The 20,821-nt window shown below is 39.9% G+C and overlaps 1 protein-coding gene across 3 annotated transcripts in view; it reads left to right on the top strand.

Moving 5' to 3' along the window:
* LOC135486537 (inactive tyrosine-protein kinase transmembrane receptor ROR1-like) overlaps positions 1 to 20,821 on the top strand; it is a 139,363-nt gene that overhangs the window by 36,091 nt on the left and 82,451 nt on the right. Inside the window, exon 1 of one of the 3 annotated variants that reach the window (XM_064769393.1) lies at positions 6,313 to 6,364. The exons of the other annotated variants lie outside the window; for them this stretch is intronic. Coding sequence (XP_064625463.1) covers positions 6,340 to 6,364 — 25 coding nt within the window. The 5' untranslated portion in view covers positions 6,313 to 6,339. Of the gene's footprint in view, positions 1 to 6,312; positions 6,365 to 20,821 lie in introns of those variants that run through there. 3 annotated transcript variants of the gene reach the window in all.

Genomic DNA, 20,821 nt, shown 5'->3' with positions numbered 1-20,821 from the left:
CATGTTACATCCTGAGATTCTTTAGGTTGTCCGCATTGATTTCAATGTTTCTGTCAAGAGTGTTGAGCTCCAGAATGGAAAGAAATGCTCATAGGTTACTGAAGTCAAGAACTATTGATGCGTTGAGAGGTTGGCAAACTCCCAATCGGGAAGTCATATCGAGATGGAGACTTTCCTACCATGCAAATACCAGTGGTGCCACTCCATCACCGAATTTCAAACTGTACTTCACGTTGCTGATGTAACAGAGAATAAAATATTCTGTGATGTCTGGTGTTTCTATTTTTGACAGTCAATGTTCATACAAGAGACAGGATAGGGAGGTTGCTTGAAATCACACCTCAGAAATTTCCCCATAAAATATTTGGTGCGTGTACCAACCCAAATTTGGACCCCATGATCAGCTTTGAGCAAAATGCTCCCACATCCCTATGATCACTGGCAAAGGATGCTCATATCTGATTCTGAGAATCAGAGCCTCATTTTAAGTAAGATCACACTGCAACTGTTGCTCTCACTTTAGTCGTCCATGACTGTGCTACTCTGTAGTCACAGAGAATTCAATATGTCTGGACCTTTATTCATATCTATATCCCTAATATTCATGGCGGAGGGATGCTCAGAACTGATGCTGAGGATCATAGCTTCATTTAGAGAGAGATCACCTTCTTTGTCTTATCAGACACAAGACTTTCAAAATAATTACATATTGACTCCGCTATCAAATCTCCCCGATATGACAGAGTCATAATTGTATGTGGATACAGTCTTGGTACTGGCGCGTTGGGTATTACTGTCTTATGGAGTCCTGGAAACATAGGCCATGCAGCACAAGTACACATTTGATAAAGAAAAGAAAATACTAGGCAGTGGGAGACGAGGTGGTAAACAAAATTTACAATAATAGTGAGGTTTCACCTTCCCTCGCCGAGAACCAATTCACCGAGAATGACAAGTTTTTGTGAATGACATCGCCCATCCTGCTTTTAAACACACTTGTAGCAACATGAACTCACAATTACAGAGTATTTTCGGTTTTAATTCACCAGCAAATTACTCAAAAGTTTGTAGCTTCACGGAAAGAAGAATGTGATGATTTTTTGCCAGTCTTATCTTGTGGCAAGTACTATGATCGACAGTGAGGGCAGCATTTGTCCGTGTCATACATCCCAAGAGCACAACGATTTGCCCACTAACTTAAATCAAAAACGTGGCCTCTCCAACAGAGCACCAGCTTAGTTCACCAGCGAACGGCTCAATATTTTCTAGCTTCACGGAGACAAGATTGAGAAGATTCTTCGCCGGTCTTATCTCGTGGCAAGTTTGATGGACAGTTGGCCTCGTGGGACGTTGTCATGAAGAAAGCGATCGGAGGAAATATCAATCTTTTTCTTCGTTGTGGTGGTGACTAGCAGCATCCTGTTGGGTCTCCATTGATCCAGGGTTGATTATGATAGATTCCTCCAGTTGTTGCTCTCTGGGTGCAAGGACAGTGGCAGGGGGGATACTAGTTGCTGATGACTATGGTAGGCTCCCTGGCTCAAAGACCATGGTTAGATGATATGTCGCGGAGTTAGGAAATAAAAATCAAGATTTTCGCGTGTAAGTTTACTGGTTAAAATATTTTCCTTATCAATTGTCCAACTGAAGAAACTTTCTTAATTTGATGAAATATGAGATGGGCTAGACAAGTGGGTATCACCTTTAGCGTGGGATGACTTACATGATATTTGACGATTTCACATATTTTGTGGCGGCAAGATTTATTCATTTTCGACGGCGCTAATCTTCAATGAAATCAACCTGACATGTGAACAATGATGTCACGGCATGTCCGAATTGTCTGAAGCACTTCTCTCAGATAAGTGGTTGCGATTTCTTGCTGACCCCACAAACTTTCCCGACCGACTGGGATGGCATTGTTTCGTTGCAAAAGCATAAAGCATGGATGAAAATCGGGTTAATTTTCGGTAGGGGGGCGTGCTGTTTCTCGTGTCTGGCTGGAAATCGTTAATTGGCTTGTTATGGCTGGAGATGGGCCTGGTTAGACATGGCACCTAGGGTTTCCTATCACACTCTTGGTTGGAAATTTGGTGAAATATTTCTTTGATTGTGCCGTGGGTCAAACTTTCGAGGTCAGTTTTACTATAGTGCCAAATGGTATGGGAGAGGTTTATACAAGAAGACCGATCCAGTTTTGAATAAGGTCCACTTCCAAATTCGGGTAGGCAATTTCAGACAATACAATTCAATGCAGATTCTGCAGTGATCGCCCACTTTTCCGACAGACTGGGTATTTTTGTTGCACAGCGCAGCAATTATTTTCGCAGGTTGCAGCAACAAAAATAGTTCGTTTGCGGGAATTTAGTCCTTTCTAAAATTGATATGTTCAGGCGGGCGTTTAAGTATCAATCTGTATTTTGGTCTGTATTTCACATAAGTTGCTCATCTCAAAGTTACAGCTCTCTCAGCTAGTCCACCGGACATTTAGCAGCTAAAAATAGGTCAGATGAGAGGAATCAGACGTGTTTTCATTCGGAATTCGCGTGTAATGGAGTCATGGGGTGACCAAGTGCAATATCATGCAGCCTTGCTCGGGTTTGGTACAGCTCAAGAGATACCAGTGCATCTTCAGAACCTCATCATCTCATAGAAAACGACCAGACCACAAAACTCTCATTTGGCTCATCATGCTGTGAGGGATTTTCTTCTATTATCTATAGAAACATGAAATTATTGAAAGAGGTACACTTCTTCTGTGAGGTTGATTCATAGGTTGTTGGGTACAGGCACAATTGTTGGGCATGTATAATGAGAAAAGATCACCTACCCGGTGATTGACGGGGGACCCATGTGGGGCCGGTGAAATATGGCCTGCCACTAAGTCTTGCAACAGCTGAGCTAGTATCCCACATCCGAGACCCACAAGCTTACTGCTCTCTGGTACCTTGCATGCTACATTTCTTCGAATGCGTAGGATATTTCTCGAGTTAGCGGGCTGCGGCAAATCCCTGCATGCAACACGTGACTAGACGGTAAATTTACCTTGCAAATTAAATGAAAGTTTTTTTGAAGAAAAAGTGTTGCTTGAAACCTATTGCATTCAATACCTAGTTGATTCAGAACTCTAGTTACTTGCTTAGCATTGCTTCTGTTAAATTACATTGGACAAGTCTCAAACATTCACAACGAAATCTAAATGTGTACATAAAATGCCATTAGGAGCCCTGGGCTGACCCTCTGATCATTTACGATTAGATTGCTCCTAGTCTAAAAGTGGGAAACAGTCTTTTTCGGGACACCAGGATAGCCCACCAGTGCCTTGGAGGATTCGAGATACCAGTTTGGCCAAAATTAGGATGGACGTGCAATTTGGATATGGGCTTTGCAAATTTTGTCTCCCGCAATGTTTATTTGGGGATAACAAAGATAGATCAACACAAACTGATTCAACCTTCATTTGATTTTTTGGTTCTGAGACATTCTGACTAAGAATTAAAGCATTTGCAAATGTTGATCATTGCATGCATATTTGCATTGTTTAATCAGATAAAACAGATCCATTCCTCAACCATTCACTGATTAAATCGCATTCCCCTTAAATAAGGAATCAAGCTGGCGATGCTCTTAATTGAGCCCTTCATCGTTCCAGGAGGCAAAGAGAAATCGAGAGTGACTAATTACCATTCTCGATGACCCCTCTTACCCACTTACGTTTTAAGTAATATTACAAACCCACCTGGGACCGGAAGCAATGTCTTGAAACCCTTTGTTCCCATTGGTCCATTGGACCAGTTATCTTCTTGGATAATTGTGTTAACTTACGAATCTGCTTCCCTCATTTCTCAAACAATCGTCGATTGCCATTTTCGTATCGACCTGGGAGCAAGTGCGATAGTTTTCTACTTTTCAAACACTCAGTAAGAGGAGACAACTTCAGATGGTTAACACCTTCAGGCCCACACTCAGTTTTGATTACTGACCCTCAGGTCAACAATGTGTCTTCGATGTGGTTCTTAGTCACTCATTGTGACCAAAAGGTAGCCAGTTACAGCTATATGGTACCTTGTTGGTCAATGAATAGCACTTTCCTTAAAGCCCTTTTGGGCTCGATTGTGCCGTATCAAACATGCCACATTTACATACATGTAACAAACTTCCATAACAAACATCTGACATAACAAACATTGGATAGCAAACATCTGACATTCTAGACTTCTATAACAAACATTGGACATAACAAACATTGGATGTGATGAACATCGGACATTCTAGACGTCCATAACAAACATTGTATGTAACAAACATCAGACATTCAAGACTTCCATAACAAACATCCGACATAACAAACATTGGATGTAACAAATGTCAGACATAACAAACATCAGACATTCAAGACTTCCATAACAAACATCTGACATAACCAACATTGGATTAAACAAACAAATCAGGTCTCATAGAAGTCAGAGAAAAACAAATCAAACATCACAAACATCAGACATGCCAGTCTTTCTTGACTGACATCAGACATAACCAACTTGAAATATACAAGGGGGAAGTGCAGTGTGTAAAAGTCACCAAGTTCACCATCTGTCTGAATCACCCCATGGGAGTTCACTTTCACCATCTGCTATTGTAGCCAGTGGATTGTGTGACAACATTTCATTATGGCATTAAGAGATTTCAGTCTGATCTCATTTTCTCACGTTTCTGCCGAGTTTCCTAGTGCAGAGATTTTTGTGTTCTGCGGTTGTCCCTGCTGGATCATGACAGAAGAGTTTTACTGATGATAGTTCATTTCTCATTGATTCTTATTTCCACAGAGTTGTAATTTTATGTTGTCTTCCCCATGGTGTTATGCCTCTGTAATTATATAAACCATGTCTTTGGTTAGTTTCTTTAATTTTCATATGAAAAGGGACAAGAATGATATGAGATTTTGGGTTGCCAGTTTTTGTTGGGATGGTCTTGGAACTGGCTAATCTGCCAAATTATCCTGGGCTGCTTGATTTAAAGTTGATTTGTGAATAACCTCTTTAAAAAAAATTGCTCTTTCAGAAACAAATAGATTCAAAGTTTTCTGATTAATAATGTGTTCTGTTTGACTGTTGAAAGTTTTGTCACATCCTTCTGGAAGTCACTTTCATATGAAACAAACCAACGTATCTCACACTCTTCCTGTCCCTTTAAAGTCTCAATGGCTTCTTGCCATTGTGAGAGTTCCTGGTCATCTAAAATCCTCCCAAGTCATGTCAAGACATGTCACAGGAAGCATCCTCGTCCTCAGGATGATGTCACTTGTTGTCACTGGGATTGTCACCTTCACAGTTTGAGTCAACACCGATTGACACACAAGTATTTCTTTCCGATCTCTGGTCTGACAAGTGTTTAATGCCGGACAGGATGCGAATGACACAAGACAACAACTTTGACTTCCGTTGTCAGAAAAAGACTTGCACATGAAGTCACAAGATGGAAAAAAATAAGTGTGGTGTACCAGTTTAATAGGGTCAATAATGAAGCTTTTATTCGAAGATTTGGCCTTGATATCAACATGACAACTGAATATCTGATATGAAACTTTGGTGTGATATCAACATAAAAACTCATCTGATATGAAACTTTGGTGAAATTGAGGGTAATTTGTCATAAACAAATCCCAAAGATATGGCGTAATAATTCTGTTGGCACTCCCCGGTACAGGAGAGCACTATCTTTGACCACTGAGATTTTTACATCTCCTCAGTTTTTATCATCAGAACGAGCTGATATAAAGCTCTGATTATAGAGTAAGAACAGGGGAGCATCCCCCTTAAATCTGGTGAGTGAAGGGGGAAGGGGTACAGAATGGTTTTGGCTCTATAGGGGGAAAAACGAAACATATTGTCAACCCTCTTGGTAAGTCTTGATATAAGATCCCAAATGATGTCCCAACAGTCATGTTTGCCATCAACCACCCGCTGCAAATTTCGCAACAATAGCGCGCAGACCAATCTTCTATCGCCAGAGATCACTCATTTGAATACATCGTATTCTATATGATAATTTGTGGCTAATTAGTTAAAAATAACTTTCCTATTCATGAGGTGAAGGCTTACAGCTGCCCCGGCCGAAAGTCCGCAGTAGAAAAAATACTTCCGCAGGAAAATAAACCATTAGCGAGAATCACTGCACTCATTGACCTGGCGTTTTGATGGGCGGCAAAAATTGTTGAGGCCAGGGGTCCCTCGCTTGATACCTCCGTGTGGTGTGTCAGAAGTTCTGAGTTCATCCTTGGGGGAAGTCATTGGATACCCTGTTATCTGGAGAATAGTCAAAAGAATACTCTAAGGATATACTATGTTGCCTTCGTGGACCAGAGGAGGTGAGAAATTATCCTTTTATTTTGCATTTTGCGCTTTGATTTTTGATTGTCTTCTTTGTTGTCTACCTTTTGGTGCTTCGTCATTGTAATCCAATACATAATGACTGGGTCGAGTTTCCAATGCCGGGATTGTATTAGTAGGCCTAGTCAAATGTACGGATAATTTTCAATATCAAGTCTGTTGCCCACTCTGATTAACTTTTCCATGAAAAGGCAACACGTTGCTAATTAGGGTGATTAGAGGGCTTGTTGTCAGTCAGAAAACTTTATTAACATGAAGTATAAACGAGAAATTTAATGCCTGTGTTGTGAATTCGTCTGCCTGGTTTTAGGCAATTGAAGCTCTTGAAAATGGGGAGATTTTTGGTAATAACGGTCTCATGGATATAGAAATCACGTTTGTTCAGATCAGGAGAAATATTTTTCTAAAAGGAAGTGGTCTTTAAAATATTGCTTATGATCAGATATAAAGACAAAAATGTTTCAACAACTATTGAAAAATCTCATAAAAAGTGTAATAAAAGAATTGAAATAAAAGAGTATAATATCAAGTGTGGTGGTAGTTAAGTTTATATTTTGGTCCATTTTTAGAAAACTACTTCATTTGTTCTTAAAAGTACTGAAAAGTTTGAAGACTGGCTGTTGAGGATGAAATTGGCAGATGCGTACAGACCTGTATGGTCCATTTATTTGAATATGTCTCCAGCACCACCCATGAGGTTGGGTCATCAAAATCCCGCCTAGTGCTGGGAATTTAACTAGTTTCCATGAGTAAATATTATTTACAATATCATAAGAGAAAACTATTACGATTTTCATATCTTTGACATATCTTAACTCAATCTGGCCTAGGGCTATTCTGATCAAATAGAAAAAAATGTTATTTTCTTGAACTGACGAATTGGTTTTTTTGAGGTGCAAATAATCCGGTTTGAAATATTTCCTTGCTATTAGTTCTATTTTTACTTATGATACTTCTCTGAAATGGGAACTTCAAAATTTTATGTTTTTCATCACACAAGACATAGACCAAAAACGTGAAATTTTGATGATTTGTACAAAACATTTTAAGCAATTAGAAATAAGTATGCTAATTGAGAACTTTCTAACAATTGGTCACGTCATAGGTTTGACTGTTCGTGACTTTTTGGGCTGAATATTAGTGTAGCATAAAAAAATTATTTAGACATGTTTGGGGTCATTGCGGACATCATGACATTACAGAGTCCTTTGCACTCGAGTGATGGGAAGTTCGGTCAAAATTGACTTCTGTTGAGCGAAATGGCTAATTTGAATTCCACTGCTGATTGTTCATTCGATTTGTTTGTCATCATTATTGTCATTCTTTGGCAAATTTTAGATTAGTTGCATCTGGAAAAATTACTGTCAGTTTCGATAGTTGTCATCTACCATGTCAACTGGGAGACCAATCATTGAGGAAAGTTGGAGCTACCCTTAGGCCTAAATGATGGCTTTGATTACTTTGTAAAATCTGCCATGAGTTGCTCACCAGTATTTCAAAATACAAGCCCCTTATTTTCAAAGTCCAAATTTCAGCAAAAAATTTACTCCCATTGGCATTAAAGTCTGTGGATGGGTGCATTTTCACTGGTATTTTCTATTGATAAAATCAGTAGATCAGTAGATCGTTTCATTTGCGTTTTGACTGCCTTATGCCAAACTTACAATAATATTAGGGGCACAGAAATGAAGGAGTCTAGATTTGACTGAGAAAACCTGAGAGATTGCCTCATCAGCAAAATCGTCTCAATGAATATAGATCCGTCATCGAGAGAGCCACAATGGTTTATGATTCAATTGATTAGTAAGCGAGTAGGCTTCCCATTGTTCTGGTTGAGACAGTAGATAGTGACACATTGCAGTCATTCTTAGTAAATCGATAATCTCATACAGCAATTGATTGGTTTTGTTACCTTTATTCCACTTAATATAATAGTAAAACCAGCCAGTCATACACTGCACATGTATAAGGCCGAAAGCTTTTTTTCAAACATGTTAAAATTATGGAAGTGACTACTTGGCAAGCCCGGCTTACCAAACAGCGACTTTTTCTTGTCCTGAATGGAGAGCCGAACTCATTAATATTAAAGTAAGTCTCCAGCTCGCCAAACAGGGTAGATTTTTTACCTGTTTGGCAAGCCCGGCTGGCCGAACAGGGTGGCTTTTTAGTGCTGTTTGGCAAGTGGCTCTCCAAACAGGACCAAAAAAATGCCTGTTCGGCGAGCGGCTTGCCAAATAGACCCGGCCTAAAATTATTCAGAACTTTGAAATGTTGATATCATATTTAACCTTGTCAAGCCAGTTCCTGAGGAGTTGTAAATTTGGCGTGTTACCCACTGAGGTATGGCTCTTTGGCCATCTGTGTATTGCAGACAGTTTTCTGGATTGCAAACAGGACTTGTCAGGCACAAGGGCAGCGCATCTCATTGATTAGTGATCTATGGAAAATCCCATCCCTAAATGAGTAACACATCCACGCTTGAATGAACTGAAAATGTATCTGTGACAATATCCAGTCAGATTCTATCATGATTCATATAGAGGTCACCAGTGCTATGACTCCGTAGCATCTATTTCCCCAAGCCAATGGCTAGCTTTTGTACTGCTATGAACCGGTAATTAGGCAGCATATTGTATGACATCATCTGAGAATGCTAACATGCGATACAAGTCATCCAGCTTAATTTCCTAATGACACCGGACATGTACTGCATTCAACTTTTATTGTGAAATTTAAACTTCTTTATTGAGGTTTAAAACTTCTATTATAAAGCTTTCATTTTCAATTGGTCATCGAAATTCATCTCCGAATCTGGATTTCCTTCACAAGGAAATAAATTAGTTTGTCCAAGGGATCTGTATATTGACAAGGAGTGCACTCGCATTAGGGCTCTTCCAGCCAAGACAGATCAGTACCAAGAAGATATCACCGATATGTTTCTGTTCCATTTCTAACTTCAATTTTGGGGTGATGATTTTGGGTCTGACCTTCTTGGGGTGGGGAGTTAGGGACTGACCACTTTGTTCCTGCTCCTCCATTGTCCTCTGCGGAATTAAATTTACAATATTCTGTACCACTGCTTCCTGCCTAGCTTTCACATAAAGCTTTTAAAGCTGTGAAACAAATTGTTGCACAAAGATCTTCCCGAATTCTGTTTCAGAGTCCGTATAGTAATACCCTGGTTATGAGAACCTTATTTGAATGATTTGGTGGTCAGAACTGCATTTTAATCCAACAACTGGCGAGTCTGAATTGAAGCGTTGTAGCATTTCTTCAGTAATCTAGTTTCCTTGTCTCGGTTACCAATAACGGTTATCCAAACCACAGAACGACTGATCATCGCAGTCCATGAACGCCTGAAGATGTGAATGATTCACTAAATGCATTATTCATTGCGCAATAGCATTCCAATGATCATGCAATGTGAGTTATAGTGACAATTAGGCGGTTCTCCTCATCATCAGATACAATTGTTGACAGATTCCTTCAGACAAACCTTGACTTCAGGCTGCTGAAGATTGTAGTTGAATCATGATCGTCAGCTTCCTGTTGTGCTCCGGGAAACACAACCGAACAAGGGTAATTGTAGTAACCCTCTCGTCCTTGAGCCCTCGATTGCAAGGCTCTTAACCCTAAAGTGTGTCATCCTTCAAATGAGTTTTAAAACTGAGGTTCCTCGTAGCTAGCTCAGGTGCCTATGCAAGCAAAATGCCCAATCCAATACTCTGAAGAAAATATGGAGAGCAAATGCAGAAAAAGGAGAAGAGGACAAAGTCGCAGATTACCGTATTTTCTACGTGACCCTTGGATTATGTGTTGGACCCTGTGTCTTTCACTGAGCGTTTCCATTTCTTGCACCCTTTCGGTCGTTCTGGCATATGAGGTCTCCCAAGTGCACCAGAGAATGCCAAACTTACCTGCATATCTAGAACAAACATTTTTGAACAGTGGTCAAATATTTTTAGTTATGAACTTTCCTCAAAATCTGTAATGCAATATCACTCCAAATCTGACCATGCTAGATTCCATGAAGATGATGAGTACATGTATCATATTTCAGTCGTTGAAGAACTTAAGACTTAAGAACAATGTCACCAATTCCCTGCTCATCAATTCTGCCATCCCATTGACACGACTCGCATTCCTCCGCGGCTGTTATGCAACATGAAAACAATGTGTCAGCCACTTGAGGAAGGTCCTGAATTACAATATCGAATTTCTGCAGTGAGTCACACCCTAACCTGCTCATCCCTGCCTGAACAAACCCAAGGACCAATTCTTCAATCAAGAATTGGAGAGAATCCTTGGATTTGCCAAAGCTATTTGAATAAATTTTGCAGTTTTCATTCCAAACATTTGACTTTCTCAGAGTGTACCTTTCAGAAGTGGTTCATGCAATCTCCTTGCTTTTGCCCAGGGCACAGTATCGAGACAAGTTTACTCGATTTTAGTGTTATTTATTTGAAATGAGCTAATTCATCTAGGTGGCCTAGGTAGGAAAACACAACCAGTGTGTACTGATTTAAAGGAAGTCCAGATGATAGTTTTTCACATGCTTGAGGAACTGTACTCTAGTTCACCGATATGAGACCGCTCCATAGAATTCGTAGGCCAAGGCCGAGTGCCAAGTTGTCCAGTAGTTCTTGATGGTCACTGTCATGTTCAAATTCTTCTTAGACTGTATTCTAAAAACACATACTGAAGATAATCTAAACACGGTTAAACATGTTCAAAGTATAAACACAACTCCACATGCACTGGACCTTTTAGACTTTGTTTTGTGATAAAGATAACACGCTGAACATAATCTAAAAACAACAAATTTTCATTTAAAATGTGCGGTATTTGTTACACCTGGTTACGTTATCGGCAAAAGTCGCAGTATTTCTCTCAGATATTGCGCCAAAAAGTGAGATGGACAATTTCACCTTTCAGGTTTGTGAGCTATTTATCATTTCTTTAGAATTAATCGTTGTTTTATCTCATCCCTAGGCAGGTGTGCAAGATTTCTTAAGACCACAAGCGATACCATTCAGAATGCAGCGTAGTATCTTTTCTCTGTGTTACGGTTGAGATAGCAGGGGATATATCGGTAATATTTTGCATTGACTCATTCGCCTTGGTGATCATCTCCTGCTTTTGACTCCTTGGCATTTGTGATCAACCTCCTGACTCCTTGGCATTTGTGATCTACTTCCTGACTCCTTGACATTTATGATCAACTTTCTGACTCCTTGACTTTTATGATCAACTTTCTGACTCCTTGACTTTTGTGATCAACTTTCAGACTCCTTGACATTTGTGATCAACTTTCAGTCTCCTTGGCATTTGTGATCTGCTTTCTGACTCCTTGGCATTTATGATCAGTTTTCTGATTCAACGGCATTTGTGATCAACTTTCCGACTCCTTGGCATTTGTGTCCTGCTTTCTTTTGGAGCTTACACAACAAGAGGTAGGTGGTGACATCATTGTTTCATATTCACGGCAGATATCGGGGTGGAGCATATTTTTTGCATGAACTTGAGCATGAAAAAGTACATGACAATTCAATATCATTGCAAAAGTAGATACGAGCATAGGTGCATCTCCCCTTTATTCTACCCTAAAACCAAACCTAAGTGAAGCAGAGATTTGTGATGAGTTAATACTGTGCAAATATCAACTATGACTATGTCAATGTGTCTTAAATTCACAATGCAAACTTAGCCGTCATGAGCAGCTGTCCGTAGACAGCTTACGTCATGATTTACACATCGCTAATAGATCAAAGACACTTTAATAGCAAAATCAATATGTTATTGCATTTCTATCAGGTAGAATTGCCAAGTAAACTCGTTCAAGACCCCAAGGACACAATCTCATCTTGTTGGTCTTAATCCTAGATTAGTCGCAAACGGCCCTATTTAAGGATGAGGGTTGCAGGGTCACAAAGAATAGCTGATTGGCAGTCGTTTCCAAGGACAAAATGTCACACTCGAGCTGCGGCACTGTCATCGCAAAGGAAATAAGGAAGCGCGCCGGGCTACTGGGACAAAGCAAATAATTACTGTGATGCACTGAAGAGGTCTCTGCCCCTTTATAATCTGTTTGATTAATTAACGAATTGATTACTGGAGTATTAAGTAAACAATAATGACCTGATCGGCTGATATCTTGTATTGCTCACGGTTAGCTGAGTTTTATAGTTGAGACAAAAAAATTTCATTCTGTTTGAAAATTAGGAGGAACTGCCCATGGTCGGATAGGTCAGATCTGTGCCAAAAAAAACACCGTTAGTTCTTGAAGTGTCTGGGTGATTTTTGTCAATTATATTTCAGCAAGATAGGAGAAAGATGACACATGCCAGTATTGGTCATAGAATGAAAAAAAATGAAAAAGTGATTAGTGATGCATTGAATACAGAAGTCTTTATGTTATATAATTACAATGTAAGTGGGAAATTAACGTGAAAAGAAACAATTAGTTTGATCAGCATGAAACAAAATAATAATTTTTTTCTTATTACTTGGCTAAAATTTGGCTGAAACTTGGCTGGAGGGATATCAACTCTCTGCCTAAGAAATAGGAAAAAGTACAGGCACCTTTGGGTAGGAAATATTGCATTTTTAGCAGGATTCGTGATATGGCCGAAATTCCTACCGAGAACAGGATAATTTGTTGTAACCGGACATTGGAACAGGTACCCCCTGGCTTTGCCCCCTTAGTTAACTGTCTATTTTATCCACCATCATGTAATGCAGTGGACTCTTAAACAAACCTTCCATTCTCAAGCAGAAACCAGCCGATGCTAAGATGTCATTGGATGGCTTCCTGGACCCTGCGTCAACTCTCACACCGGCAAAGAAAATATGGCATGCAGTATCGACGTCGATCATATTCAATCGGAAAGACCTTGTAACGAGATTATTATCCCGGGTATTAATTAGTCCTGAACGAAAATCGACTGGCACATCACTCCGAAATAATTTACATGCGAACTGGGACCATTTGCACATTTGCTGTAGCATACACAAACAAGGAGTTAAATGGACTCGTATCATTAATTTCATAATAAGGGCCTCTCCCCGGGGACCCTGGACTTCCTCCGCTAATAACTTCTGGTCACGCAACTTTGGAAAACGATGCGTTTTCTTGGCGGGCCGTGAGTCATGAGGTCAGATGTTGTAAAGAAAGGCATGTGACGTGGATTGTGCTTTGTGACTTTTCACTTTCGATTTCAAGCAAGTTCTAAAAGTCGATCAAAATATGCTACGAATATAGTGTGGAGTAAACTACCAAATGTTGGTACTTCTTTATTTGTATTTCATTGAAATATGAAGAAGAAAATGATTTTAAAATTGTTTTGGCGGTTTAATAAGTAATTTCCTTCAGTTTTTCCATTGAAAAATATTTTTGCAATTTTTGATTTCTGCAAAATCAAAATTCCGCAAAATAGGCATTTTATAGCGTCTCTCAAAGAAAAGAAATTCAAGTTCAAGTATATTTCAGTTAGAACAAAAAATCATGAAAAACTAGCCCAAAGTGAAACAAAGAAATTCAATTTGTTTTAACTTTGAATTGCAGCAGATTTTCCCAGGAGGAGAATGCAACCTGCAGTAAGCTGATAACAGATCATTTGTCAAATTCTTTAAAATGTGAACAAAGTGCTGAATTGAGGACTGTTCAACCAAACCTCAAGAGTGCTTGGGAAAAATTGATTGAAGGACTCGTATGGTAGCTTAAACGTTTCTATTATTTCTGATTTCTTTACTAAACCGTTCGAAAATACCTTGGTTAGTCATTGAGATACAAATTTATTGATAATAAACTGAATTCACAAATTAAGCATCTCTACAGGATTTGGAATTAGGACATTATTCGCTCTATAAACAATGTTGGAAGGACTATGTAGGAAGAAACCAGAGACCTTGAGAAAGCAACACTGTCAGAGATCATCCCCCTGTCTGTTGCATGAAGATGTGCACTGACCAGTAGTCAGAATGTGAACCCGGCAGCAAATTATACTGCTATTAAGGCATCTTTTTTCAGGGTAACATTTTTCTGTCATACCTGACCAGCACACCTATTACTAAAGATACATGAACATCAATAAAGGGACATCAACATCAACATTTCACTCTGTGTTGGCCATGATTATCAATTCATTTGCTAAGAAGTGTACACATCGTTGTTCAGATGGAAAGGGCAGCTAATAGGATACCATCAAGTAATAAGAAAATAACCCCCTGGTCTTGCTCAAGGCAAGATGGGTTCTGTTCCCAACTGGTCCACGACATCATTAGTGGTAATGTTATCCATCATCAGGGATTTCTAGATGCAAGGGACTTGCATTCTTTCCTTAAAGAGATACAACTTTCTTTGTGGATCAGGAAAACAGAAATGCAGTTATACACAATGTCATCATGCAGCTATCTTGCTTGCAACTTTGCTGAAACTAGGTACAAATAGTATTTTTATATCTGCCTACATATCGACTATGTAGAAGTTTAAATTCAGTACATATTTACGCAATTGGAAATTGGATTAAATTACAAGTTGCCGCAGGCAAGATCAATGAGCCTTTTGTTGACTTGACTACCGTTCCCTAACCATTTTCACCAAATCGACTTTAAAACACATTACGTATAAAACCTTCCTTTCCCAGTCTCCATGGACGTCCCGTCATATGATGTTCTTTCATGGCTCATTGCCCGTGGTTTGAAAATCTGCTTTGGAGATTAGCGACCAGCCTTGAACCTTTGAACCTATTGTTAGCTTCAGATCTTTTTATCAAGTGCTAAACGTAAGCGCGGAAGATCTCTCATCTTGATCTAATCGTTTCCTCATCTTACATGCACGCACTGATCGAGATTCAAGAGAAGTCCTTGGACTTGTCCATTTGCTGTTAAAGGCCTACGCTACTCCACTCAAAAATTGAAAATTGAACTTGAATTTGAAAGGTTCTTATTGCGTAAATGAACTGAATATATATAACAACAATGCCGTTGTGCAGACTGTAAATTGATGCATTTCAGGGAATTGGCATGCATTATAACTGCACTACTACATCATTGTGTATTTCATTTTCTGGTGCCATCAGTAGATACAGTGAACATGAACAGGGTACCCCTTTAAAGGATATTGAACTGAACAATCTATTAGCCATTGATGGACTGCAAATTCTTGTCGAAAGAAAATACTTTAAAGTTCCAAGTGCATGCAGTATTCATTGGTTCATTGTGGTAGGGATTCCTGATGAGAGACTTTTAGAAGGCCAGCAATGACAATTAGCCAACAATGCCATGGTTTTCCCCTTGCTTAACCCAATCCATGGCTGCAGGGCAGGACCAACCAGGACAGCCCTGAGGGATCTTTTCGCATGACCAAAGCAGCACTCCGCCTCACAGCAGGACCAAGACAGGTGTTTCGATCGGCGGCCGCAAGTGTATTCGGTCCGTGATATTGGTTGACTCATGGTACGAACAACTCTATTAGGATGACGCTTTAACTCGAGTCCTGAACCATTGTTGCCAAGACAGTGTCATCCTTCTCCATCTTGAGCCAATTCAGCGCACCCCTCACGTTATTTCACCTTAAGAATTGTTGCGATCGGTGTCACTTTGCGAAAACCAGTTCAAGAACAATGATTCATGGGACTGAAAATTGGATAAATGTGGATAACGAAGCTATTAGGAAGAAATTTATTGGGCGAGCTGCGTCTGACTAACAATTGTATGCCGAGATTATTGAAAGAATTAGCGAAGTTTACCCTGGAATTGCCTTTTGCGTTTTCTTCCATCTGAGTATGTTTGTCCCTCTCTTAAGTTCGAGCGACATTGGATTCAACCCCCATGGAGTTTCGGCATCATGGTTATGTCATCATTGACCGACACACCAGGAGTCAAAGCGATGGCTTTTTCTCCGGGTGGTGACTCCTTCTTTTGGTAATTGGTATTCGAGGTGCGGATGATATTCATAACGCTGCCCCTGGCTACTAAGACATCCTATCTCGACAGAATATTAAATAGTTTTGCCTCGGAATGTCGCAGCGGGCGTTTAGTTTTTGTGGTGCTGATTACGCATCTTCAGATTCAGGCATCAAAGATTTTTAATTACAAAATAAAAAGTATCCAGATGATGCTGCAGTGCTTGTGGGGACCGCATCAAAGGGGAATACAGACATCATCGGTGCCGCTTTATGCGGAGGAATTTTCATTTATCCTCTTCGATGATAACCTAATCAAACGAGGGAATGGCATGACTCAAATCGTTCTGGGACGGTCCTGATGACATTGTGACACAAGCGACAGTGGAACAGATGAGCTCTTTGCTCTCAGTTCACACTTGCTGCTTGCAGTGAGAGACAGAGAGGCTGGTGTCTTGTCATCTGAAAGATATGGATTATGTGGTTCACTGGATGCAATAAGTTGTCGAACAGTTCAATGTGTATTTCATAGTTTTGCTTAATGTGTGCTTCATAGTTTTGTGTGATTTTAATTACTATTTAAACTAATTGCCAAATTTATCATCAACAAGCAACACACCCTAATACATAGCAGTACTAATTGGATTAATTATCAAGTTGTGCTGCCAGGACTACCAAGCTGGAAATAGCATGAAGTTATGGTGGTTCTAGGAGTATCAAGCAAGACATATGCTACTACCGGGAGTGTCAAGCAAGACATACTACCAGGAGTATCAAGTAAGACATAGGCTACTACCGGGAGTATCAAGCAAGGCATAACAATACTGCCCGGAGTATCAAGCAAGGCATAACAATACTGCCTGGAGTATCAAGCAAGGCATAGCAATATTGTCAGGAATATCAAGTAAGACGTAGCAATACTGTCAGGAGTATCAAGCAAGACATAGCAATACTGTTGAGAGTATCAAGCAAGACATAGCAATACTGTCAGGAGTATCAAGCAAGGCATAGCAATACTGCTGGGAGTATCAAGCAAGACATAGCAATACTGTCAGGAGTATCAAGCAAGACATAGCAATACTGTCGGGAGTATCGAGCAAGACATAGCAATACTGTCAGGAGTATCAAGCAAGGCATAGCAATACCAGCAGGGGTATCGAGCAAGACATAGCAATACTGTTGAGAGTATCAAGTAAGACATAGCAATACTGTCAGGAGTATCAAGCAAGACATAGCAATACTGCTTGAAGTATCAAGCAAGACATAGCAATACTGTCAGGAGTATCAAGCAAGACATAGCAATACTGCTTGAAGTATCAAGCAAGACCTAGCAATTCTGCCAGGAGTATCAAGCAAGACATAGCAATACTGCTTGGAGTATCAAGCAAGACATAGCAATTCTGAGAGGAGTATCGAGCAAGACATAGCAATACTACCAGGAGTGTTAAGGAAGACAAAGCAATACCAGCAGGAGTATCAAGCAAGACATAGCAATACTGTCAGGAGTATCAAACAAGACATAGCAATACTGTCAGGAGTATCAAACAAGAGAAGGCAAGCCTGCCCGAGTATCAAAGCAGGACTGCAACTGAGCATTGCAGTGAAACACTAATGGATGTTCAATTTGATGACTCTCTCGTCCTTAGCATTGTAATGCCAGTGCAGTGGTCATCAGCACTAATGATGAATGCAATCAGGAGATAATTATCTCTGCATCTGACATTTTCATTTCAAGGACAATCGGAGTTTGCAGATTATGTAACACTGACCTCAGTGAAGGAGGCTGTCCTTGATGTTTATATGACACATGGGATGCTCGAGGTTGGGTGTGTTTGGAGAAAGTTCCTGTGCATTTGTAGATAATTTGAATTAAGATTTATGTGATTGTGTGGATTTAGATCATAACTTTGTAAGTAGTTACAGTCCTACATGTCCTACACTCCTCACAACAACAGGGAAGGCAAGGGATATTTTCAATTTCATTTTGGACTAGGCTGCATTGATCCTTAGCTTCTGGTCGGATCAAAGACTTGTACATACAGTTTTGCTGCTGATACTGAGGACAGAGTTATTGGGAAGATGTTACATTTTCGAAGGATTTTGGCAGGATGTGTAAGTACCATGCTGTCTGTGCTGTGATGTAAGGCCTGTTTCCACTGCAATAGTTTCCCATTGCAGTTTTGCTGCTTTCACAGGCTTTGTGGTCAGTTACGGTCAATGAGCCAATAATATATGTCGAAGTTGATCCAACGCCTGTGAAAGCAATGTGGCATCCCGCGTTTCCGGCTGTAGTGGAAATAAGCCGTTTGGGTTTTGATTAAGTGCTTTTTTATTTCCAATTTTTTTCATAGGCATATGTGAGCAAGTGTTGCCCTCTCTGTCAGACTTACTGGAATAATGTGGCATGTATGAGATACTCTAGTTTCCCCACTCTAAGATCATTTCTGAATATTCGAGTCAGGACCCTAAGTATCGTTTGATGCCATTCAAACACGCTCAATTTGGATAGGCAGTGGGTTGGCAACAATAGTTAGTTCGAAGGTCATGACGTCATGTTTTGGCTTAGACTTTTTTCTGTTGATTTTGTTAAAATTCATGATTTGGTCTTAGATCGGGGAAACTAGAGTATTTTCACAGCTTTTCTTGGCAACACATCTGACCAACTCAATCACCTGACAAAATATCTAAAGATTGCTACCATATTGCCTGATGATGCTAACCACTTAGCTAGTTGCATGGTCATTTGAAATCGAATGATTCATTTCAGACCTCAGGAATTATCAGAAAATTGCTATGATTACCTTCAAGGACATTTCTATTTTTCACAAGCCAGAACGACCACAAAGCCTGAGTCATGTTTCGTATTTTTATCCTTGCAATGAATAGCTTTTCCTGTTATAGACTTTCGGTATCTGGAACTTGTAGGTTAAAATAATCTTAGAATAGCCACAATAATTTCAAGCCAAGTTCTCAACTGAAAATGACCTACCCTTTCGCAAAGGTAATTGGAGTGTGCATGCACCACCTTGGGTTTCTGACTGGGGGTCGGGAATGCCAATGCTGTGAGCATAGAGAACTGGGAAAAGCTCTGAATAAAAAAGCTGCAAAACTTTGCTGAAGGAAGTTAAGTGTGATGCCCATGATCACAAGCGAATTGAATTATCAGTTATGACTGCTTCTCTTCTTATAATGTGTAATCTATAGCCACAAAGTTAAACGTCTTTGAAATTGCCATTATAGCTGCAATTCTCGGTCGCTAACCAATCGCCAATTTTACACCATTTACGATCAAATTACTCCCATAACTCGTGCCACAAAATGCCACTTGCGTTTGTAGCATTGTTGATGCTAGTTAGCGATATTTGTTATGGTGAGTCGAGGATCGGCAATGAATTTGATGCTGATGGTGACACTATTGATTTCTCGATCGATTTTAGTTTGATGTCTTTCATTGGGATAATTTGTTGTGGAATTACTGGTAGCTTGGCAGTCAAGTGCGGTGTCAGAAGTAATAAAAAGCGGCCCGTAGACAGGTGATTTTTGTTGCTGCAACCTGCAATGATAATAACTGCGATGAACCAAAGATCTCTTATCTGTGGGTAAAACGTGGCCAAATAGAATATTATGCGAAATTTTTTAAGCGTCTCTAGTGACTTAAGGGTAAGGGTACATTTAAATGGCGAAAGTCAATATTTTTAAACAGGATCCGCGAAAATTTAACCCTGATAATTTTTTTTGTGGTTTGTACTTTAGAATCTCCACTAAACTTATTCAACCAACTCATTCACGTAACCAAACATCGCATTATAAAATGTTGGTTCGCCCTCCGCACGATCATCCGAGCAGATATCAGACGCCACCTTCCAGATTGCGTCTGACACGGCGATCTATTTTGAGTTCTAATTGTTTGCATGTCTCAGTCGATTTACTGCTGAAGCCCTGTCACAGAAGTGTCTGGCCGGCCACATGACAACGACGACCTCATAGGCTATAATCATACAGGGACAGCTCACACTGCATCTATCATGCCAGTTAGGCTGAGTAAGTCAATACATAGGGTTCTCCCCTCCCCATAATTTCGAGATTTGGACAAACACTTCAAATAATTTGGGCTTCTTGATATGTCATCCAATACATGTAACACAATTCAGATGTGTTCTAGAAGTTGAAAAGATGTGTGATATATAAGATGCAGGTTAACCCCTTCATTCCTGCATTTGGAGGAGGGCGTTAGGAGCAAAAATCGACAAAGAAATGTTTCCCCTGGTAGAAATTATATTTCAATGCCCGTTTGGGGTATTCTCTCGCCAATTCTTTCAAAAAAACAGGATGCTAAACTGATGTACAATTTACTTGGCCTTAGAAGCTTCAATTGAAATGTTGTCTGCTTTATGATGTGATTAATTTTTTGTGCAGACGCATCAGAAATAACCTGCTGTGACATTGATATCTGCACAAACCCCTTCAAGTGGGAAAGCCAACGCATCAGCGCGCGCCATTGTCACGAGGAAGTCTGGAAATGTAAAATCG

Source organism: Lineus longissimus, chromosome 4 (genome assembly GCF_910592395.1).
Source record: "Lineus longissimus chromosome 4, tnLinLong1.2, whole genome shotgun sequence".
Lineage (NCBI taxonomy): Eukaryota > Metazoa > Nemertea > Pilidiophora > Heteronemertea > Lineidae > Lineus > Lineus longissimus.
This window is presented reverse-complemented; position numbering and strand designations above follow the sequence as displayed.